Genomic DNA, 26120 nt, shown 5'->3' on the forward strand with positions numbered 1-26120 from the left:
TACCCTGAGAGATGGGTGTGTATCTCACGTGGTAAACAGGAAGCTGCAGTTCAAGGTGAGGGACCTGCCCACAAACCCGGAGTTAACAGAGGAGCCCAGGTTTTCAGAGCCTGGATCATGAGGTCTTTCATAAACTCGGGGGTGAGTTCTTTATGAATGTTTTTCAATTTAATGATAGTCTCACAAAAAAAAATCTTTGGAAACAAAAATTCGCAATTTGAAGGATATTTTTAGAGAACAGGCTTTGGTTTTTGTTAATCCTCACCCAAGGGTATTTTCCACTGATTTTGAGAGAGAGTGGAAGGGAGGGGGAGAGACAGCCGAGAGAAACATCGATGTGAAAGAGACATCGATATGTTGCCTCCTGCATGCACCCAGACTGAGGCTGGGGATCAAGCCTGCAACTGAGGTACGTGACCTTGACTGCAGTTGAACCCACGACCCTTCAGTCTGCAGGCCAACACTCTGTCTTCTGAGTCAAACCGGCCAGGGCCATTTCAGTATTCTTTTGAGCCTGTGGAAATTGTTTCCTTTAAAGGGAGTTCATTCGTCCCCACATTTGAGAAAGAGAGCTTTATTCTTTCACTGGGTGATATGGATTTTTTTTTTTTACATCTCATTTTCTATTCAAATAGATTTTAGTCTGTTCCTGATACGGCTTTTTTTTTTTTTTTTTTTTTTTTTTTTAAACTCTCCAGGTAGTAGCACAAGAAGCTGAACCAAGCAGAGCTATTTGGGTTTGTGGTGGTTGCTCAGCCGTTCAATACAGATCAGGAGCCCAAGGTGCAGCTTTCAAGGTTTCATGCAGAGGCCGCAGGGTCATGCCTAACAGATCTTTCTTATGAGATGGCCTGCTCTACTGAGGAGCACCTGTTTCTGGGAAAGCCAGGCCTCCGGAGTGCCAACTGCCACGAATGCCAGGAAAGGTCCTTGGCAGTTAGCAGAGAAGCTGGTCCTAGTGACAGAACGCTGCAGGGACTGCACCCCCGGGAAGCTTGAGAAGTTCCGCATCTTTGCTCAAGGCTAGGAGACTCGCTCCTAGAAAGGCTGAGGAGGAGCTAGGTAGGTACTCCTGAGCCATGAGATGAAAATCCAGAGGAAACGATGACTTATCTGTTAGAAACAGGCAACTTTGTCTTAAAATCTTGCTCTAAACTGTCATTTTACAATGAACCTTACATGTGAAAGTCCTTTTACAACTTTACAAAGGACTTGCTTGCACCTTACACATTTTGATGCATGTAGGTAAGTAGGACAGATGAGAAATGGGAGGTGCAGAGACTTTGGAGGACTAAGTCATGGTCATGCTGCAGGTGGAGGCAAGCCTGGGCCAGCACGCTCTCCCTTCTAGCTCGTCATGTGTGCTAACAGCCATCACAGTATATGCTTTGTTGGTTTAACAGTTTTATTTTTAAAGGAAACACACACATAATTGAGAAGCAGCTAAATTCCCTAAACTATGCTCATGGAAAGCCTCTGGCTCCACAGAGCCCACGAGAAGGCAGTGCCATTTGCCTCGTGGCAGTTGAATGAAACGACAGACAGCACCCAGGGGGAAGTGAACAGTGTCACAGGCTGGAAACTCAACCCTGTAAATTCATGGCAAATGTCACCGCATTTACAGGGAGAGGAAACCCCTTACATGATTCTTGTTTGTTGGTTTTATTTTTTGTACTTTTTGGAAGAATCAATCCCATTTAACTGACCCCCTTCAGGCGGAGTCTCCTTAGATAACCTGGAAATTACGAGACAGTTCAACAAGGTGAAGCCGGGAGAAGCCAATCTTTTTCCTATCTTTAGATTTGGGCCTGTTTTGCATTACCATTTTTATTTTTGCTTTCATATGAGTTGAACTCTTATCTTCATCCATTTAAAACCGAAATTCATCTAAAAGAATTAAAATGCAGAAAACGGCTCCCGTGGGAGGGCATCTTCACTTAGGGCCACACCACCCAAGACACACGCATGCCCGGCTCCGCCTGCTCAGGAGAGACAACAGGGGAAGCCAATCGTTTCTCTGGGTGCACGTGCTGCCCACACGGTGCTGCAGCTGTAGGGAGAGTAGGAAGTACAGACAAAAACTGAAACTGAGGACGTTCGTAATGGCCCACCGTGGAATGAGAAGGGCTGGTTTCAAGTTTGAAACATAAACATGTCAACTCCTCTCTCCATCACACAGTTACTGCAAACATCACAGAAACCAGAATGACTTCCAATAAAACGAAAGCTCATTTTCGTGTGCTGGAATGCTTCTGTGTTTAAGTCCAGAGTTCAAAATCGGGTCAGTTTTTATGTGTTCAACCTGCCTTTCTGTCCCTATACCATATAAATAAGTTTCTCCTAACTTTGCTCCTAACCACCACCTAGTTTTATTTCATGAGTTATGGTACCCAACTGAGTTGACCAATTGGCTTTTGTCAGTCTGAGGAAGTCGCTTGCTGGCGGCATGCAGAATTTAGAAACTGGGTACATGACTTAGCCTTGAAAACTGGAGTGACTTCTTGAGAACACACAGGTCGGGGCACAGGCGTGCCGAGCGCCAGAGGCTCCATGCTTGGTCACCAGATGCCCGGTCGTGCCCTGAGGGCAGTTTCCAGTCTCCGCAGCTGCAAGATGAGGGTGAAGCTTCTCGCCAGGGGGACAGGGTAGGTCCATTTGCTTTGCTCAGCCTCTCTGTTGAATATTCAAGACACCTGGAATCTCCACTTCCTGCCAGAAACACTGCATCAAGGTGCACTATTGGGGCTAATATTTTAGTGTCTTCACCATGTACGGGCCTTGTAACCGGTAGCCAATCTTTCTGTAATAATTCCTGGTGCCAACCCCTGTGAAGAAGCAAAACTACAGAAGTAAGAATCTCTACTGTGCATACCTATAGCAGCCCTCAAAAGCCACCAAACACTCCCCTCCCAGCCACGCTCCCCTCTCCCACTCTCACTCACAGACCATACTGCGTTTCAGATTGAATCTTATAAGTTTGAATCTAATAAGTTTGGACCGTTTCTATTATTTTGAACTCAAGGGGCATTGAAATACAGAAACTGTCTTTCAGAGCCTGCATATGTGAGATGTCTTCACTCCAATGAAGACCCACAGCATTATGCTTTCTAGGACGCTGAGAGAGACAAGAGGTGCGGGAAAACGGGGTTTCCACAGAGCGCCAGGAGCAAAGGTATGCTGCGCTTTACTCCCAGGGCCTACTCACTCCTCGCGAGCGACAACTTCAGCAGAATATCATCAGTCACATGAAATTAGTGCAACTTAATTTCATTAGTCTTATAGTTTTGTTTGTATTAATTGATAGATTTATTTTAATACATGATCGGTATAAGCACCTGCAGTTTATACCAGTTTTATGTTTGCATACATTGAAGGAACATTAGCTAATTTAAGTCGATCCAAAGTACAACACAATCAAGAAGCAGAGCCCATAGGAAGATAAAACATGGCTTATGTAACAGTCTCTTAGAAGGTGGTTAAGAGAATGGGCTTTTGATCCGTTAGAGAAGGCCTGGACCTGTCGTTTTATCGTCTGTAACGATGTACCTTACGTGTTAAGGATGCTGAGTATTCAATGAGGTAGTCCATGAAATGTGATTAGTCTAGACTAGAGCCTGGAAAAGGCCAATTCCTCAGAAACATTGGCTGTTATTGTTATTATTTTAAAGCTTTTCATGATCTAGTATCTGATTATATTTCCATCTTCTGCAGTTACTCTCTCCTTAAACACTATGCTCCAGGCTGGGGTGAATTTTTAATTTTTCTAAGTTCCTGTGAGTGTCTGCCTCTTTCCTCATGTTGTTCCCTCTGGCAAATTAACTGAACTTCAGGAGGGAGTTGTGGGAACCTACAATTTATAGCCCTTTGGTTAGAAGCACAGGTAACAACCTAACTCGTGACTGGAATCTGAAGTGGGAGCAGTCTTGTGGGACTGAGCTCTTAAGCTGTGAGAACTGACATTATCTCCAGGGAGATAGTGTTGGAATTGAGCTAAATTGTAGGACACCCAGAATTGCCTGATGTGTGAAAACCTATACATCATGGGTCATGAGTGGTGGTAGGCAGAGCACTTGGTGTGATGTAAATGAAAACCTGCAATTTCCTTACAGTGCTTTGCCCTCCACAACGGACCGTGATGGCTGGTCTGCCTCTGTACGCAGGGTAAGCTCTATGTATCTCCTTCATCACTTTGTATTGCTAGTGATCAGTACTGTGCATGAAATCAAGTTAACTGTTAGCTCTCTCAAGTCTAGCCTAATTCTTTGGCCTAAACGTTTGCTATTTAGGAATAGGATTTCCTACCCCCTTCAAAACTTTTCAGGCACTAAATGGAACTGATGCAATGGTGGTAACAGATCACTGGAGAATTTCCCTTTTAATCCAAGGATTGCTGTTACTCATAACCTTGTACAATATCACCTTGTCTTTGCATTCTAATCATTACTTCTGTTCAATTTTGTGGCCTGGGCTAGAGCAAGGAGAAGACATGAATAATGTGTCAGGCAGCAGAGCTCAGACCACTGAATACAGGAAGACTTCTCAAAACCCTCAGAGGAGTACAGACACTTTATCATATCCTCTATCCATCAGCATATCCTATGACGAAGCATTTATACTGTCAAGTGAAAAGAATTCTTACATCCATCAAATGACATGTTATTCATAATATCCCCAAAATCTATCAATAGAATAAATTGTGGTATTTAAAAAAAAATGGAATACTGTGCAGCAATGAAAAATGTACAGCTATCTGCAACAACATGGGTGAATATCACACCTTGTTTTGCATGAAAGAAACCAGATATAAAAGATTCCATTGCCCTGGCCAGTTTGGCTCAGTGGATAGAGTGTTGGCCTAAGGGTTTGATTCCCAGGTTAAATCCTTGCCCTGGTCAGGGTGCATGCAATCAATGTATCTCCCTGTCTCCCACTCTCTCTAAAAATCAATGGAAAAAATAACCTTGGGTAAGCATTAAAAAAAAAAATCACATCAGATAAAGGCAAAGCTAATTTTATGGAGACAGAAATTAGAATATTGATTACATTTGGAAGGTAATATGGTCTGAGAGTTCTCAAAATGTATCTTGATCTGAATTAGTAGTTACATGGGAACATACGCATGCACAAACTAAGTGGTACACTTAAAATTATTTTATTGCATGTATGTTATATCTCAATTTAAAAAACACATCCATTTAACAGAGGTTTCATTATGTTTTGAAAGCTCTATGTGCCCAAAGAATTCTGTGAAAGAAGGCAGGAGGAGCAGGAAGAGGCAGATGGTTGAGAAATCACTGTCAGAATGCTCACTGTATCACACAGATACCCCTGGAGTCATTCAATGCAGTGCTTTCCATTTCTAGAATCCTACCTGCTAGAAACGATTCTTCCACTTGCCCTTCTCCCACTTGAAAATCCACAAACTGAACTATGCTCTGTGGCATAGCAGCATTCAATAGAGAACAGGAACGTCAATGTTAAAACCCGACTTTTCCTCATCTTCAGTTACAGGTAGATACTATTAGCATGGGCAGGTGAAACTCAGGATTTTGATCAAAGGAGAGACATGACTGACTTGTATTTTGAAAGATCAGTCTGATTGCTGTTTTGAGAACAGAGTGAAAGCTCCAAGAGGTCAGGGAGTTTGATCTGTTCTAGTCACTGCAGAACTGCTAGTATCAGGAGCAGTGCCTGGCACATATTTAAGAACTCCAGTATTTTTTTTAATGAGTAAGTGATCAAGGGCAGAAACAGGGAGACCGGTTAAACTACTGGGATAATCTAGGAATATATGGCAGTGGCTCAGAGCAAAGTCATGGTGGTGAAAAGTAGGTGGAGTCTGGAAACATTTTTAAGGCAGAATCAAAAAAAAAAAAAAAAAAAAAAAAAAAGTCTGTTGATGTCTATATGGTTTGACATAAAGAGAGGGATCCAAAATGACCCCAAGGTTTTTGGCCTGAGTAACGGAAGGGTTTAGAGAATAGAAAACTTGCCCCTTACTGAGACTGGAAAGACAGTGAGGAGGAGGGATGTAGGAGGACATCAGGAGCTCGGTGCTGGCCGTGCTGCTGAAATGGCTGTTAGATGTTCAAATGGAGATGTTGAGCAATACGTGGCTTTGGAAGCCTTTCTTGGTCTTAAAAAGAGAGATGGAGAAAGATGGTCTCTTTTCATGGCTGGAAAATAATGTTTTGGAAAGTAATTTCTGCCGGGGGCAGATGTCCTGCAAGGGAAGCTGCCTGAGGATGAAGCAGATGTGTGGAGGATGGCAGAGTAGGAAGATGAAGACAACCTGGGTCCTTTATTGCTACTGCTGAAACCATGAATTCACCCAACCCTGAAGCTACTCTAATGATGAAGTTGTTATGAAATAATGTTTTCCATTTGGTTTAAGCCATTTTTGGGGGTAATTTTTTATACTGTGGTAAAATAGATAACATTTACCATTTTAACCATTTTCAAGTGTACAGTATAGTGGTATTAAGTACATTTACATTACTGTGTAGCCCTACCACCATCCATCTCCAAAACTCTTCATCTTGTAAAACAAACTCCATACCCCAATCCTTCTTCCCCGTCCGTCCCTGGCAACCGCCATTCTACTTTCTGTCCCTATGAATTTGGTTACTGTAGGAACCTCTTGTATGTAAGTGGGATCATACGTATTTGTCCTTTTGTGACTGGTTTATTTCACTATATCTTCAAGGTTCCTCCACATTGACTTTAAGCCATTTTGAGTTTTCTATTACTTACTGGAAATATTACAACTGGCATGTAAGTTTGAGGGCAGCAAGTGATAAACACATGAGGTCAAGTCACCATTTAAAGTCAGAACTCAGCCCTGGCTGGGGCTGCACAGTGGTTAGAGTGGCGGCCAGTGCACCGAAGGGTCATGGGCTTGATTTAATTCCAAGTCAAGGGCATGTACCTAGGATACAGGTTTGATCCCTGGCTACGGTTGGGACACATGTGGGAAGCAACCAATTGATGTATCTCTCTCTTTCCTTCCATTCTCTTTAAGGATCAATGGAAAAATATCGTTGGGTGAGGATTAAAAAAAAACAACAAAACAGAATTCAGAGGGGGTAAATCAGACTATGCTACTCTCCTACTTAAAATTGCTAATGTGAGTCCCAAGATAAAGCTCAAATTCCTCGGCCTGATATACAGCCTTTCATGCCCAGTCTGGTTTGCCCTTCAGCTTTCGTTCCTGCCACAAATGACCTTTCCCTATCCAAAAAGAGCTGGGATTCATAACCCCCTCTCGATGCTAGCTGGTCTATCATTTTGGTATTCATGCTGTGCTTTATTTCACTTTGGGGGGCACCTCCATACTGTCTACCTCCCCTCCTAGAATGTAAGTTCTTTAAAGTCAATGATGTCCATCATTAAGACTTAGCACAGTGTCTAGCATGTAATCAACATGGAATAAATGCTTGCAGATTTACTGTCTAGGCATACCACGTTTTATTGTGCTTTGTTTTACTGTGCTTCACTCTAAATGAACTTCACAGAGACTGTGTTTTCATCAACACTGAGGCAAAGTCCTCCACCAGCAAAAAGATTATGACTTGCTGAAGGCAGATGGATTAACATCATTAAAATGTCCATACTACCCAAAGCAATCTATAGATTCAATGCAAACCTTATAAGATACTAATGGATTTTTTCACAGAACTAGAATAGCCCTAAAATTTATATGGAATCACAAAAGACCCCGAATAGCCAAAATAATCTTGAGAAAGAAGAACAAAGTTGGATGTATCTGATATCAAACTATACTACAGGCTACAGTAAGCAAAACAGCAAGGTACTGGCATAAAAACAAACACACAGATCAATGGAACAGAATAGAGAGCCTAGAAATCAACCCAAACCTCTAGGCTCACTTAATCTATGACAAAGAAGGCAAGAATATACCAGTATACAAGGAGGTAAAGATAATCTCTTAAATAAATAGTGTTAGGAAAACTGGAGAGACACATGCAAAAGCATGAAACTGGACCACTTTCTTTTACCACAAACAAGAATAAACTCAAAATGGATTCAAGACTTAAATCTAAGACCTGGAATCATAGAAGAAAACAGGCAGTAAACAATCTGACATTGCTCTTAGTAACATACATATTTTTAGCTATATTTTTGTTTCCTTGGGCAAGGGAAACAAAAGAAAAAACAAATGTTTGATATCTAACTATAGAGCTTTTGCACAGCAAAGAAAACAATCCACAACAAATAAAAGACAACCCACTGAATGGGAGAAGATAGTCACCAATGATACATATGATAAGGAGTTAATATTCAAATATTTAAGGAACTCATACAACTTAACACCAAAAAACAATCTGACTAAAAAATGAGCAGAGAAACTCAAAATCAATATTTCTCCCAAGAGGACATACAAATGGCCAAAAGACATATTGAAAGATGTTCAAAATCACTCATCATCAGGGAAATGCAAATTAAAACCACAATAAGGTATATCACCTGACACCTGTCAGACTAGCTATCATCAATCAACAAGTGCTGGAGAGGATGTGGAGAAAAGGGAATCCTTGTACATTGTTAGAACTATAAAATGGTGTAGCCACTATGGAAAATAGTATGGAGATGCCCCCCCAAAGTTAAAAATAGAACTACCATATGACCTAGAAATTCCACTTCTGGGTATTTATCTAAAGAAATCCAAAACACTTATTTGAAAAGATATGCTCCCCTATGTTCATTGTAGCATTATTTACGATAGCCAAGATATGGAAGCAACCTAAGTGCCCATTAATAGAGAGTGGATAAAGAAGATGTGGTACATATGTACAATGGACTATTACTCAGCTATAAAAAATAAAACCTTCCCATTTGTGACAACATGGCAAATACCATCTGATTTCACTTTAATGTGAAATCTTAATAACAAACAAAACAGAAATAAGCTCATAAATAGAGAACAGGAGAAACCAAGATGGCGGCATAGGTAAACACCTAAACTGCTGCCTCGCACAACAATTTCAAAACTACAACTAAAAGACAAAACGGACATCATCCAGAACCACAGGAAGGCTGGCTGAGTGGAAATTCTACAACTAGAAGGAAAGAGAAAAGCACAATGAGACTCAGGGGAACTGCGGAAGGCAGAGGTACCGAGGCACGTGCAGAGAGGGCTGACAACTGAGTATGTGGCTGGCTTTCTCAATCAGGAGGGAGACAAAAGCTCCCAACTGCTCCAAACCCCAGTTCCAGGCGAGACTCTGGGGAACCAGACTCAGTCGGGGAGAAACTGGACTGTCTGGCAGTGGGCGAAACTCGAGGGCGGCTTTCTCTCAGAAGTGCTTGCAGCGATTACCAAGGGACACTGAGACCCAGGGGCCTCTTAGGGCAGGGCTGATGGGAAGCCATTGCTGTCTGCTCTGCCCTGAGACTCCGCCCCATCCAAGCTGAGCACAGAGGCTTTTGCAAGTCTTGTCTCATAAGGGTGTCTCCAGCACAGAAGTTCTCCCAATGTAGACACAGCTGATCCTCACAGCCAATTGGCTTGGAGGTCAATTCCTCCCAGTGATACCAACAACAATCAAGGCTTAACTACAACAAGACTGTGCACACAGCCCACAAAGGGGTGCACCAAGGGTGTCCACCTCAGGTAAATGAGGAGGCTGAGCCACTGGGCCCTATAGGACACCTAGCACACAAAGCCACTCTATCAACTCAGGGAAGCAGCCAAAATGCGGAGACAAAGAAACAGGTCACAAATGAAAGAAATGGAGGAAAGCAAAAGACTGGATATAGAGTTCAAAACCACGGTTATAAGGTTTTTCAAGAATTTTCTAGAAAAGGCCGATAAATTTAGTGAGACCCTTGAGGATATGAAAAAGGACCAACTAGAAATTAAGCATACACTGACTGAAATAAAAAATAATATACAGAGATCCAACAGCAGACTAGAGGATTGCAAGAATCAAGTCAAAGATTTGAAATACAAAGAAGCAAAAAACTCCCAACCAGAAAAGCAAAAAGCAAAAAAAAAAATCCAAAAAGTTGAAGATAGTGTAAGGAGCCTCTGGGACAACCTCAAGCGTACCAACATCCGAATTATGGGGGTACCAGAAGAAGAGAGCAAGATACTGAAAACCTATTTGAAGAAATAATGACCAAAAACTTCCCCACCTGGTGAAAGAAATAGACTTTCAAATCCAGGAAGTGCAGAGAACCCCAAACAAAAGGAATCCAAAGAGGACCACACCAAGACACATCATAATTAAAATGCCAAGAGAAAAAGACAAAAAGAGAATATTAAAAGCAGCAAGAGAAAAACAGTTACCTATAAGGGGAGCACCCATAAGATTGTCAGCTGATTTCTCAACAGAAACTATGCAGACCAGATGGGAGTGGCAAGAAATATTCAAAGTGATGAATAGCAAGAACCTACAACCAAGATTACTCTACCCAGCAAAGCTATCATTCAGAATTGAAGGTCAGATAAAGAGCTTCACAGGTAAGAAAAAGCTAAAGGAGTTCATCACCACCAACCAGTATTATATGAAATGCTGAAAGGTATTCTTTAAGAAGAGGAAAAAGAAGATAAAAATTATGAACAACAAGTGAATCTAAAAATCAAGTGAATAAAAAATCTGATGAACAGAATAAACTGGTGAATATAATAGAATCAGGGACATAGAAAGGGAGTGGACTGACAATTCTTGGGGGAAAAGGGGTGTGGGGGGTTCGGGAAGAGACTGGACAAAAATCGTACACTTATGGATGAGGACAGTGGGGGGTTAAGGGCAGAGGGTGGGGTAGGAACCGGGTGGAGGGGAGCTATGGGGGGAAAAAAGAGGAACAATTGTAATAATCTGAACAATAAAGATTTATTTAAAAAAATAGAGAACTGATGATTGCCAGATGGGAGGGGGTTTGAATGAAAAAGATGAAGGGATTAAAAAATATAAATTGCCAGTTATAAAAATAATCATGGGAATGTAAAGTACAGCAGAGGGAACATGTCACTAATATTGTAATAATTCTGTATGCTGTCAGATGGCTACTAGACTTACCGGGCTGATCACTTTGTAAACTATATAAATGTCTAATTACTATTGTACACTTAAAACTAATATGATATTGTATGTCAACTGTACTTTAAAAAAATTTCAAAACCCTAAAGACTCCATCAAAAAACTACTAGACTTAATAAATGAATTTGGCAACGTAGTAGGACACAAAATTAACACCCAGAAATCTATGGCTTTTTTATACACCAATAATATACTAACAGAAAGAGGAATTAAAAAAACAATCCCATTTACCACTGAAACAAAAAAAATTAAGATACCTAGGAATAAACTAAGGAGGTAAAAGACCTGTACTCGGAAAACTACAGGACGTTGAAAAAAGAGATAGATGAAGACATAAATAGAAGAATATACCATGTTCATGGATTGGTAGAATCAGCATCATTAAAATGTCCATACTACCCAAAGCAATCTATAGATTCAATGCAATCCCCATTAAAATACCAATGGCATATGACAGACCTAGAACAAATTCTCCAAAAATTTATATGGAATAAAAAAAGACCCCGAATAGCAACAGCAATCCTGAGAAAGAACAACAAAGTTGGAGAGATTACAATACCAGGTATCAAGCTATATTACAAAGCCACTGTTCTCAAAACTGCCTGGTATTGGCACAAGAATAGACATATAGACAAATGGAACAGAACAGAGAACTCAGAAATCAACCCAAACCACTATGCTCAATTAATATTTGACAAAGGAGGCAAGAGCATACAATGGAGTCAAGAGAGCCTCTTCAATGAATGGTGTTGGGAATTTTGAACAGATACATGCAAAAAAAAACCAAAAAAAACAAAAAACTAGACCACCAACTTACATCATACACAAAAATAAACTCAAAATGGATAAAAGACTTAAACATAAGACGGGAAACCATAAAAATCTTAGAATCCATAGGCAGCAAAATATCAGACATATCTCGTAGCAATATGTTTACTGATACAGCTTCTAGGACAATGGAAACTAAGGAGAAAGTAAATAAATGGGACTACATCAAAATAAAAAGCTTCTGCATATCAAAAGAAACCATCAACAAAACAACAAGAGAACCCATTGCATGGGAGAACATATTTGCCAATGTTACATCCAATAAGGGTTTAATCTCCAAAATTTATAGGCAACTCCTACAACTTAACAAAAGGAAGATAATCCAATCAAAATGGGCAAAGGACCTAAATAGACACTTTTCAAAAGTGGACATACAGAAGGCCAAGAGACATATGAAAAAATGCTCAATGTCCCTAATCATCCAAGAGAAGCAAATCAAAACAGCAATGAGGTACACCTCACACCTGTCAGAATGGCTATTATGAACAAATGACAAGTGCTGGCAAGGATGTGGAGAAAAAGGAACCCTCGTGCACTGCTGGTGGGAATGCAGACTGGTGCAACCACAGTGGAAAACGGTATGGAATTTCCTCAAAAAAATTAAAAATGGAATTCCCATATGACCCAGTAATACCACTCCTAGGAATATATCCCAAGAAAACAGAAACACCAATCGGAAAGGATATATGCATCCCTATGTTCATAGCAGCACAATTTTCAATAGCTAAGATTTGGAAACAGCCCAAATGCCGATCAGCAGATGGATTAAAAAACTGTGGTACAGCTACACAATGGAATACTATGCTGCTATAAAAAAGAAAGAACTCTAACCATTTGCAACAGCATGGATGGACCTGGAGAGCATTATGCTAAGCGAAATAAGCCAGTTGGAGAAAGATAAATATCACATGATCTCACTCATTTGTGGAATATAATGAACAACATAAATTGATGAACAAAAATAGATCCAGAGATAGAGAAGCATCAAACAGACTGTTAAACCTCAGAGGGAAGGCAGGGGTGGGTTGGGGAGTGGTTAAGCGATCATCCAAAGGACTTGTATATAAGCATAACCAATGGACACAGACAATAGGGGGGCGGTGAGGGCATGTGCTAGGGAGTGGGAGCGGTCAGGGAGAGCTCAATGGGGGAAAAAGGAGACACACGTAATAATACTTTAAATAAAGAATTTAAATTAAAAAGAAAATACTTTACCATTGTCCCTTAAATAATTAGGTTTGACCTGCACAGTTCAAACATGTATTGTTCAAGGGGCAACTGTAATTTGGATCTGCAGTTGTGGATGGAGGGCTGACTTGGTTAGACATGGATTTTCGACTGTGCAGGTGGGTGGTCAGTGCCCCTAACACCTGTGTTGTTCAAGGGTCAGCAATACTTGCCAAAACATGTCACAACCTACATCTGTCTACCACAAACAGCAGCAGTGGTGAGAGAGAAGCAGTTCCCATGTCTTACATGGGACTAGACAGCTGCTAGATAACCAGAGTTCAGTGATCGAGAGCCTGATTTCCCAGGCTTGCCAGTTAAAACAATATCTTTATTGGGGCATAACTAAGTAATGATTCCAACCGAGCATCCAGGTGCCCTGGGGACTCTACTTCCACCTGTGCTTCGGCCTTTCACAGGCGGTGGGCCCAGAGCTAGCATCAGTTTGAGAGGCACTGGGGCTTTTTGAAAGAAAGGCTTATTTTTGAGCTCTTATCCTTTTTCTTATCTTTTCAATAACATGCCGTAGCTCTGTGATGGAAAGTCTATTTCTGGATCCTTTGGGAAGTTTTAAACATTTTGGAGAAAGATGTCTGATCTCTAGCCAGTCTGGACTCCAACGTCTTTTTACTTAAAAATTCCCCATTTGTTTTCTTTGTGCCTCTTGCTTGGAACCCACCCCCCGGCCCCCCATTTCTACAATCTACCCAACAGGCTGGCAAAAGTATTAGTGTTGTTAGCCTCCTGAGAAAGGAACACACCATCACCTGGGCTGGATGGAGACCACATTCTATCTCCTCTCCATGCTTTTCGGGCTCCTAGACAGCCCTGGTCACAGTAACTTTCCTTTTGTTAGCCAGCCAAGAAAAAGCAGTTATGTTTCACAGCTGATGTCAGCCAACCTCCTGGACTGACGTGGGCAGGCTGTCTCACAGGCCTCAGTGTAACGCTGCTCCTGCCCTTGAGGAGAGACGCAGCGGGTGTACAAGTAACCACGTTCTCCACTTGATGGCCTGTGTGTGGTTCTGCTGGCCCCTGGGCGGGGGAGTGGGCAGGAAGTAAACCTCTGCAGCAGGCCTCAGGGGCTCTATCAGCAGAGGCAACGGTTGCTAGAGCACGGAGGGCAGGAGGAGTGAGGCAGTCCAGTGCTTGCCTTGTTTTATCCTCCAAGTTGCCTAACCCACAACCAGAATCTGCCTGTATCGCGGAGGCCTTTTTCTCTTCACCACTTTACCAGCCGGGATGATGATAAAATGAGATAAAGGAAAGAATACCGTGACTTGTGCTTAGAGTGATATTCTGAGATTGGGCTTTAGTGACCAGCCTGTTTTCCCCTTCCTGGCCTCCACCTCTGCCCAGGAAATACATCTCTTTTTGGGAGAAAAGAATAAACTTTTCTGTGTATGTATAAACTTTAGATATTAAGCATTAAGTTATTAAAAGGCTAGGTGATACTTCAGCTGCAGGAACCGTAGACAGAACGCAGCCCCCGGGCAGAGTGTAAATTACAGGCTACTGTCCACTCTGATGGGATGATGACAGGAGTAGAGAGCCGGCCTGCACTCGGGGAGAAAGCCTCCTTTCCATTTCCCAAGGCTGGCTGCCAGGAGCTGCTGACCTCCCCCTGAACCTGAGACCAGGGGCTACAGCATTTCTCTAATCCTTTTTCTGTACCAAATGCCTTTCAAGCCTCAAGCCCCAGCTGTGGAAAAAAACAAAAAGCACCTCTGCTTTGTGACTGTGCTCCCTCTCTTTGAAAGATGTAGACCATGTAAATATTGAAAAAGGCAATCACAGAAAATATATATGCCAACTGCCTCTTAAGAAGATTAATCAAAGATAAAAATGAAACAAACCTAGCTGTTTACTTAAATTCTACTCTGGATTAGAAAACAAAGGGAGAAGCAGGCAAAAGGAGTAAACTAGTCAATTTGGCACCCAAATTGGCTGCAGAGCAGCTCTGCTTCTCCACATTACTACAAGCCCTCTTCCTAAGGAAATAGACCCAACACCAGAGGAGAGGCTTTTAAAAGAGAAAAATCAGTCAGGAGCAGGAAATGAGCTTAAAACCAAACTTGCTTGTAATTCTGACAACTTCATTTAAAAACAAACAAATGGAGCAACAACTGTATAGTTGTTTATATTGAAGTATAAAGCTAGAGGAGGAAGACACTTTTTGAGTATACACGTGCCAGGCATTAAAGTTTCAGAAAGAGTCATAACGCAAGTTCACACAGCCAGTAAGGAGAACTGTAATGCAGACCAGCCTGCCTGACACCTTGGCTCAGAGTATTTCTAATGAGCTCTGGCACCTGTGTTATGGAAATGGCTGCTCTGCGCCCCCAATTCGGTCCTTAAACATCAAGTCTGCTCTGGTAACAGCACATCCCTTTCTTTTTCAGAAAGGCCATCTGACTTGCCTTGATCACTTTACCTCCTTTACATGTGTCCAGTTGTTCGCCTTTATTTATAAATCACTAAATGAAACAAACATGACCTTATTTCCACTTCACTAACGGTTCAGTAAGAAATAGAAGAATAAGGCATATACAAGGGTCTGATAACATAGGTAGGCAATAAAAAGCTTTGTAAACAGATACGGCTTACAAAGGTGAGAGCAACTGGGGAGGGGGATACTTTTCAATAACTTTGATAAATTGTAGCTATCATTAAAAATGAAGATAAAAGCAATATAGGGGTTTTTTTTTGGGGGGGGGGGAGCAATAAAGATGGAATAATGATGGGAACTAGATCCTAGAGGAAGAGTAGACAAGTCAGGAGTATTTAAGCTTACAGAAAAGAAAGTGCTGAAAGGAAATGAATACAAACTCAGAATTCAATACACAGTGAAAGTTCCTTTAAGAATGAAGCAAATTAAGAGCATTTCATACAGTCAATACTGGAATAATTTGCTACCAGCAGATTATTACTAAAATAAATTGTTTAAGCACAAAGAAAACAATACTTGCAAATTGCCAAAATACCCATTGATAGTAAAACAGATAAATTATTCATGTTCACTTAATGTCCACATCATAGAATCCTATATATCAATGAAAATGAATAATCCATATCATAGAATCCTACAAATCATGAAAATGGATAAACTACCTGAAAGATACTGCAAGGATTGAAGAGTGAAGAAAGTGGCAAGTATACCAGTATATCTAAATGAATACTTACTCATTTAAGTATTCATTTAGATATATTGGCATATCTACTAGTAAATATATACAATAGTAATAATGTCTTGTGGATTTTTGAAAATGTATCACACAAACTTCAGAAGAGAGGATATCTAAATGGTCAATAAACATGAAAAGGTAGTCAACTTCATTAGTCATCAGGGAATGTAAATTAAAACTACAAAGACATATTACATACTCATTATACTGAACTGAAAATTGTATAAGATGGAGTGAAAACAGCAGTTTAGAAAACTACTCTGCAGACTGTTATAGTTGAACATACAGACTCCCTACAATCCACCCATGCCACTCCTCTAGGTATGGGTCCCAAGATACATATATAAGAATATTCACTGGAAACTACCCAAATATCCAGCAAGAGTAAAACAGATTAATTGTGAGATATCTGCATAATAGAATCCTACATATCAATAAAAATGAATGAGCACAGCCATAAACAATGTGGCTCAATCTCACAAGGTTGCACAAAAGTAGAACAACAAAAAAAAAACCACGCTATAAATGATCCCAATTAAACTATATAGGTAAGGAAATCATAATTAGGTAGTGAAATATAAATAAAATCATGGACAGAAATAACAAAACCGTTAGGCTCCTGAGCGGAGGGGGGAGAAGGCACCATGATTGAGAAGAGTCAACAGGAGGGTACTTCTTGGGTGCTGGTTATGTTCTTGACCTTGTTTAACATTTGATGAACTTTCCTGTCAATTTGTTACAGTTTACTGTCAACTTTTAAAAAATGAAAGAGAAGATTTATATAATTTCAACTATGTGATTGCTTGTATAAATGGGGAAATAATTCTTCATGCATATGGAAATTCAAACAAACCGGGTTTAGTGATTCCAACTCCACAAAAAATATATATAAAATTACTAATGTGTTTTAATAGAGGAAGAAATAATAAAGGAAAATTAATCAAGTATTTAATGAGTCTGTACTAGGAGCCTGGATATTAAAGTCTTATCTCTTGGAATTCTTCAAGGAAAAAAAAATTCTGGCCATATAATTTAGACATTTTCTTATCTGAGGCAGGAAAATGATTTAGAAATCTGGAGGTACATTCCTGTTCTTTAAATTTTTTTAATTTTTAAAAACTGTTACTGAATTTATTGTGGTGATATTGGTTAATAAAATTATATAGGTTTCAGGTGTACAATTCTACAATACATCATCTGTATATTGTATTGTGTATTCACCACCAAGTCAAGTCTCCTTCCATCACCATTTATCCTCCCGTTACCCACTCCTGCCTCCCTCCACCCCTCTTGCCCTCTGGTAATCGCTATACTGTTGTCTGTGTCAGAGTTTTATTTTCTGTTGGTTTTTTGTTGTTGTTGTTTTCTTTTGCTTCATCCCTTCACTTTTTTTTACCTAGCCCTCTCCCCTCTAACAGCTGTCAGTCTGTTTTCTGTATTATGGATCTGTTTCTATTTTGTTCATTAGATTCCACATATAAGTGAAATCATACGGTATTTGACTTTCTCCGACTGGCTTATTTTGCTTAGCATAATACTCTCCAGGTCAATCTATGCTGTCACAAAAGGTAAGATTTCTTTCTTTTTTTACACAGCAGAGTAGTATTCCATTGGGTAAATGTATCACATCTTTTGTATCCATTCATCTACAGATGGGCACTTGAGCTGCTTCCAAATCTTGGCTATTGTAAATAGCACTGCTATGAACATAGGGGTGCGTATACATTCCTGATTCTTTGACACTACCTTTGTTAGGACATGAGGCTGTCCTTCATCCCTACTTATGTGTTGGACTGAATTAATATTGAGTCCACACACATTCCTAAAGCCAAACTTGAAAAGAGAAAGAAAATATGCTAATTCTATCCTTTGAAACTAACTCTGCTTTTTTTATTAGATGAACTATTGATATGACGATTATTACTTAATAAAAAAATGAGTGAAATAAAAACAATGAAAAAACTGTATTTTAATTACTTTTGATTTCAATTAATCAACTACTTATTGAGTGCTTGATATATGCCTAGCAGCATTAATTCAAGGCAAATGTATTCATTAGATATTGAAATGAGACTATTACATCTCATTGATCTTACTATGATGGCAATATTTCACTCTTCAATAATGCACACTGATATGAGAGTTGGGCAAAGGTTTTTATTCTGGACATTTAAAAAAGAACCAATTAACTCAAAGACCCTAGCTAGATCTCTGAAAGAAAAAATGTTTTCTTCTGTTAAAAAAAAAATCTTACAAGGTTACCCACATATGTCAGCTCTTCAAAGAAGCTGGGTATTGCAAATCATTATCACAGCACATTAGTACATTATTCTCCATTACCTGGGAAGATAAAGAAACTATCTCAGGAGAGGTAAAGGACCCAATTTGCTACCCAGAAGCCTAAAGGTTCCTCTATGCTTTTTGTAGTAGTATGCTAAAATAGTAAAGAGTAAATATGAACAAAAAAAAAAAAGTAGGTAACTTGCATGGAGAATCTAAACAGAAGCTACTGTGGTACCTTACAATAGTGTGATGCTGGTGGGTTAGCCTATAGCTCTTAGGTTTTTTCCTCACAGGGAGTCTGGCATAGAGGGACTCACAATCATCTAATTCAAAATGGAGTGGCTCTGTTCCTACCAAGGTGGAATCATGTCCCAGATCATTCTCACTATTTCACCCATGTCCCAAATCATTAAGTGTGTTTCTGCAGAAGTTAAGGATTGTACCAGCTATAACCCAGTCTTAGAAAATAGACTTTAAGAGGGAAAATGGTGGCAGAGGGAACTCCAGAGATAATTTCCTCCACTGAAACAAACATTAAGCTTGGAAAAAAGAACAATCAGAACCAACTATTTTTGGGTTCTAGAACTTGATAAACACTTAACACAACCAGAGCAGTGCTTGATCTTTGGTAGGAGAGCGGATGTGAACCACCTACCACCCCAATTCCTAGAGTGGCTGGAGCCAGGATGGGCAGTAAGCCCTAGTCCTCCAAAAATCTGGGGTGGTCCTTCTTCCCTAAGGTGTCTATTGTAAGATTTGAAGAGACAGCAATCCCTCCTCTTCCCTTTTTAAAGATCCAGACATTTAAGGAAATCCCTGTCAGGTCACAAGCTGACTGCAGAGGTAACAGAACAGAAACTTTAGTGGCCACATGCAACACAGAATACTGACTCTGTAAAAGTCACTCTACAAATGGATGACTATAGCCCTCCAGAGTAATCCCCAAGGAGGGGAAGAATCCTGACTTTCATAATACTCAAATGTAGAAAACAGGAAAATAAGAGTCATTCATAGGAAAAAAGTTGAGAGAAACTATGCCTGAGGAAGCCTAGACACTGGAATTACTAGGCAAAGTCAACTTATTAAATACTAGAGGCACAGCCAAAGCCGGTTTGGCTCAGTGGATAGAGCATCGGCCTGCAGACTGAAGGGTCCCAGGTTCGATTCCGGTCAAGGGCATGTAACTTGGTTGCGGGCACATCCCCCAGTGGGGGGTGTGCAGGAGGCAGCTGATCGATGTTTCTCTCTCATCGATGTTTCTGACTATCTATCCCTCTTCCTTCCTCTCTGTAAAAAATCAATAAAATATATTTAAAAAAAAAAAAAAAAAAAAATAAATACTAGAGGCACGGCACATGGATTTGTGCACTGGTGGGGGCCCTTGGCCTGGCCTATGGGGATCGGGCCAAAACTGGCTCTCCGACATCCCCTGAGGGGTCCCGGAATGTGAGAGGGCGCAGGCCAGGCCAAGGGACACCATCAGTGCACGATGGGGGACAGGGAGGGACCGCGGGAGGGCTCCAGGGCATGTCCGGCTCATCTCGCCAGGTCCTGATAGTCCGGACCCCAGCAGCAAGCTAACCTACCAGTCAGAGCCTCTGCCCCCTGGTGGTCAGTGCGTGTCATAGCAACTGGTCAAACGGACACATAGCATATTAAGCTTTTATTATATAGGACTAGAGGTCCGGTGCACGAAATTTGTGCACGAGGGTTGGGGGGGCAGTCCTTCAGCCCTGCTTGCACCCTCTAACAATCCGGGACTGCTGGCTCCTAACTGCTTGCCTGCCGGCCTGCTTGATTGCCCCAACCACTCTGCTTGCCTGCCTCATCGCCCCTAAATGCCTCTGCCTGCCTGCCTAATCATCCCTAACTGCCTTGCCTGCCTGCCTGATTTCCCCTCATATTACACTTTTATTATTATACATTATTATTATAGATAGTTGCCTTGCTCCAAGTTGTAAGGACCTGCTTGTTATAGACATAGAAAAGTTTTAATTTTTACTCTTGATTATGGCAATTAACTACCACAGATGGCCACCAAAAAGGTGACTTACTAAAGGGTGTATAGCAAATGGTGCTGTTAAGTCCTCTTCTGTGAAAATGTGCATGTTGTGCATTGTATCTGCCTGGGTACATGAAAGAGTGAAGTTTCTGTCTGTCTTTGCAATCATATGAGCAAATTGTGTGAGAACCCAGCCCAGTCTGGTTTGGTGCTCACAGAATAATAGAACTTTTTTTTTTTCTTTGCTCCATTGGTGGAGATTTTCTAGAAGTTGCAGGATATCTTCCTTTTAATTTCTCCTCGACACTCTGACTTTATGTCTCTCACCTTTGCTTTCCCTCCATCCCCCACCCACAACAGTAACGTGCTCCAGGCTCACTTTGCTCGAGTGTCTGCCACCAGAACTATGATTCCAAGCATTCCTGGTGCTCCCCGCACTCTCAGCTTCTGCTTCTGGTCCAGGGGCCTCAGAAGCTGAAAGGACTAGGGACTCTAGCTGCCCCCCGCACCCCCCTGCGGGGCTGAAAGGACTGGGGACTCCAGCGGCGGGCAAGCGGCATGGCTCAAAGGACTGGGGGACTCTGGCGGCGGGAGGCAAGTGGCGGCGCTCAAAGGACTGGGGGACTCTGGCGGGGCTGACAGGACCAGGGACTCCAGCGGCGGGACTGAGGGGACTGGGCACCGCCATCTTGTGGCTATGGGTGCCACCATCTTTGTGACGGAGTGACAGTTAATTTGCATATTACCCTTTTATTATATAGGATGCTCAGAAGCTAAAGGGAATCATGGACAAACAACTAATAGAGCACAACAACCAAAACAGAAATCAACAAATGGGACTATATCAAACTAAAAAACTTCTGTACAGAAAAAGAAATGATCAACAAAATGTAAAAGGCAACTTACAAGATGGGAGAAATATTTGCAAACTATATACTAGCTAAGGGTTTAATATCCAAAATATACAATATACAGATCATGTACTATAGAAATGCACACTTGAAACCTATATGATCTTATTAACCAACTAGAGGCCCGATGCACAAAATTCTTGCAAGAGTAGGCCTTCCTTTCCCAAGCAGCCAGCAACCAGCTTCCCTCTGGCACCCAGGACCCAGGCTTCCCTCACAGAGGGAGGCCCTGCTCACCTGCCGGTCAATGGCCTGGGCCTCTCTCTTTGGGGCGATCATGGAGCCCCCCCGATTGATCGCCCTGCTGGCCGGTGGCCTGGGCCACCCTCTGTGGAGAGATCATGGGGCCCCAACCAATCACATCCCACCCGCCTTGGCTGACCTGGTGCCAGTGGGTGTCATAGCATGGTCACCCAGAAGGTGTAATTAGCATATTATGCTTTTATTATTATAGCTGTCACCCCAATAAATTTCATTTAAATTAGAAACTGAACTACCATATGATTACACTTCTGGATATATATCCAAAGGAAATGACTACAGGATACTGAAGAGATATATACCTATGTTTATTGCAGCATTATTCACTATAGCCAAGATACAGAAACAACCTAAGTGTCTGTTAACAGTAAAGAAGTTGTGTACACATATATAATGGAATATTTCTCAACCATGAGAAAGAAGAAAATTCTGCCATTTGCAACAACATGGATGGACCCTGTAGGCATTATACTAAGTAATATAAGTCAGAGAAAGACAAACACTGTATGATCTCACTTATATGTGGAATATAAAAAAAGCTGCATTTGTGGAAACAGAGAGTGGAATGGTGGTTATCAGAGGGTCTGGCGGGAAGGGGTGGGAGAGGGGAGGAAGGATAGGAGAGATGTTGTTTAAGAGTAGAAATTTGCAACTTGTATGTAAGTAAGTCCTGGATATCTAATGCACAGTCAGTATAGTGATTATAGACAACAATATTGTATTAAAAATATCAAAATTGCTAAGAGACTAGATCTTAATTATTCCCACCACAAAAAAAGAAATAATTATGTGATGTGTTAGAGGTATTAGTAATACTACAATGGCAATTATATTACAATATAAAACGTACAAATCAATATGCTGCACACCTTAAAATTACACATTATGTCAAATATATTTCAATTAAAACAAAAAAGAACTAAAGGAAATATTGGAACACTGTATGAACAAAGAAGGAATGTCAATAAAAAGATATAAATTAGAAAAAGAAACCAGACAGAAAAATTGGAGTTGAAAAGTACTGTAGCTAAAATAAAATAAAAAATTATTAGAGGGGTTCAATGGTGAATTTGAGAAAGCTGAAAACAGAATCAGTGAACTTAAAAGGAGCATAAAGAAAAAAATGATGAAAAATGAACAGAACTTAAGGGACCTGTGGGACACCATCAAATGTACCAATATACACATCATAGGAGTCTTAGAGGGAGATGAGAGAGATAAAGAGTAGAAATAATATTTAAAGAAATAACCCCAAACTTCCCAAATTTAATGACTTTATACTTTCAAGAAGCTCAACAAGTTCCAAGAAGGATAAACTCAAAAGAGATCCACACCAAGGCACATTATAGTCAAGTTGTTGGAAGCCAAAGATAGGGAATCCTGAAAGCAGCAAGAAAGAAGGGACTGGTCACATATAAGGGATCCTCAATAAGATTAACGACTGATTATCAGAAACCAGGGAGGTCAGAACACCGTGGGGTGACAGAATAAAAACCTGTCAACTAAAATTCTGTATCTGGCAAAAATGTCACCAAAGTATAAAGGAGAAATGACTACAATTGGAAATTACTACATTTCCAAATAAATCAAACCTAAGGAAGTTTGTCACCACCAGACCTACCCTACAAGAATCCTTCATGCTGCAATAGAAGGACATTAGACAGTAACTCAAAGCTCTATGAATAAATAGAAGAACACTGGTAAAGGTAACTACTCAGGTAAATATAAAAACCAGTGTTATTATACATTAGATTTGTAACTCCTTTTTCCTATAATTTAAAAGGCAAATTCATAAAGCAATAATTATAAATTTATGGTAAAAGACACACAGGAACAGGTATAAAGATATACCAAAAGGGGGCTGGGCAATCTTGAGAAAGAAGAACAGTGTTGGAGGGATCCCAATACCAGATATCAAGCTATACTACAAAGCCACTGTTCTCAAAACTGCCCGGTACTGGCACAAGAACAGACATATAGATCAGTGGAACAGAACAGAGAACCCAGATATCGACACAAGCCATTATGCTCAATTAATATTTGACAAAGGAGGCAAGAACATACAATGGAGTCAAGACAGTCTCTTCAATAAATGGTGTTGGGAAAATTAGAGACTTGCAAAAAAATGAAACTAGACCACCAACTTACACTATACACAAAAACTCAAAATGGATAAAGGACTTAAACGTAAGATGGGAAACCATAAAAATCTTAGAAGAAGCCATAGGCACTAAAATAGCAGACATTTGTCGTAGCAATATCTTTACTGATACAGCTCCTAGGGCAATGGAAACTAAGGAGAAAATAAACAAATGGGACTACATCAAAATAAAAAGCTTCTTCACAGCAAAATAAACCATCAACACAAAAACAAGAGAGCCTACTGCATGGGAGAACATATTTGTCAATGTTATCTCTGATAAGGGTTTAATCTCCAACATTTACAGGGAACTCATACAACTTAACAAAAGGAAGATAAACAATTCAATCAAAAAATGGGCAAAGGACCTAAATAGACACTTTTCGAAAGAGGACATACAGAAAGCCAAGAGGCATATGAAAACATGCTCAAAGTCACTAATCATCTCAGAGATGCAAATCAAAACAACAATGAGGTACCATCTCACACCTGTCAGAATGGCTATCATCAAAAAATCAACAAATGGTAAGTGCTGGCGAGGATGTGGAGAAAAAGGAACCCTCCTTCACTGCTGGTGGGAATGCAGACTGGTGCAGCCACTGTGGAAAACAGAATGGTGTTTCCTCAAAAAATTAAAAATGGAACTGCCATTTGACCCAGTAATCCCACTTCTAGGAATATATCCCAAGAAAGCAGAAACACCAATCAGAAAGGATATATGCATCCCTATGTTCATAGCAGCACAATTTACAATAGCTAAGATTGGGAAACAGCCTACTAGTAAGTGCCCATCAGCAGATGAGTGGATGAGAAGATTGTGGTACATCTACACAATGGAATACTACACTGCTGTAAAAATTCTTACCATTTGCAACAGCATGGATGGAACTGGAGAGCATTATGCTAAGTGAAATAAGCCAGTCAGTGAAAGAAAAATACATGATCTCACTCATTTGTGGAGTATAAAGGACATTATAAATTGATGAACAAAAATAGATACAGAGGCAAAGAAGCATCGAACAGACTGTCAAACTACAGCAGGAAGGCTGAGGAGGGTTGGGGCGGGGGAGGTAGGAGATCAATGGAAAGACTTGTATGCATGCATATAAACATAACCAATGGACGCAAGACACTGGGGGTGGGGGTGGGGGTGGGGTGGGGAGTGAGGGCATGTGCCGGGGGGTAGGGGAGACTGGGGGAAGGTCAATGGGGAAAAAAAGGAGACATAGAGACATATGTACTACTATTTGTAATATTTTAAATGGGGAAAAAAAGACATAGAGACATATGTATTACTATTTGTAATACAATAAAATAAAATTAAAAATAAAGGGGGGCTGGGGTGGTTATATCACCATGAAACAAAATGCACTTTACGTCAAAAAAGTTTACAAAAAAACAACAACAATGTTACCCTATCTAATAAAAGAGAAACATGCAAATTGACTGCACCTCCGCTACACCCACAAGCCACGCCCACCAGCCAATCAGGAGCAAATTAACCCAACCAAGACGGCAGTTAATTTGCATATCCAGGCACAGAGCAAAGACTGAAGACAGTGTAGAAGGAAGCCAAGCGCTCCAGAAGGGATGGAAGCTGTGGAGAAGCAAGCAAGCGGGGCAGCAGGGAAGGGAGGGAAGCAGGGGGGGCGGGGAGACCGTTGCAGGAAGCCTTATTGCAGGAATCTTCCTGCAAAGGGCCTCTAGTATATTAATAAAGGTGCAATTCATCAATTTATAAACATATAAAAATATAACTATAAACTTAACAACAGAGCCCCAAAATATATGAAACAAAATGGACAGAATTGAAGGGAGAAATAGATAGTTCTACAATAAGAATTGGAGACTTCAATACCTAAGTCTCCAATACCTATCTTATCTAATAAAAGAGTAATATGCAAATTAACCATCACTCCACTACACCCACAAGCCAATCAGGAGCAAATATGCAAATAAGCCCAACCAAGATGGCTACCGCCACAGAGAGCAGGAGGGAGGCTTGGGTTTCCCCGCAATGGAGGAAGCCAAGCTTTCCGCCTGCCCTTGCCAGCCTAGGCCTCCACTCAAGGCTACAAAGTTTCAATGATAGAAGATACATAAACCCAAACAGAAATGGCAGCAGCCACGGAGCTGGAAAGAGCAGGAGGCTAGGGTTGCCCCCGTTGATGGAGGAAGACAAGCTTTCTGCACACCCTGGCCGGCCCAGGCCTCCGC

General features: G+C 40.8%; 1 protein-coding gene across 2 annotated transcripts in view; it reads right to left on the bottom strand.

Annotated features, from left to right (window-relative positions):
- The window catches only part of ELP3 (elongator acetyltransferase complex subunit 3), a 162668-nt gene that overhangs the window by 54321 nt on the left and 82227 nt on the right, over positions 1-26120 (bottom strand). Inside the window, exon 15 of one of the 2 annotated variants that reach the window (XM_080676109.1) lies at positions 629-2825. The exons of the other annotated variant lie outside the window; for it this stretch is intronic. Within the exon in view, the coding sequence (XP_080532235.1) occupies positions 2746-2825 (80 nt within the window). The 3' untranslated portion in view covers positions 629-2745. Of the gene's footprint in view, positions 1-628; positions 2826-26120 lie in introns of those variants that run through there. 2 annotated transcript variants of the gene reach the window in all.

Source organism: Plecotus auritus (genome assembly GCF_963455305.1).
Source record: "Plecotus auritus genome assembly, chromosome: 6".
Lineage (NCBI taxonomy): Eukaryota > Metazoa > Chordata > Mammalia > Chiroptera > Vespertilionidae > Plecotus > Plecotus auritus.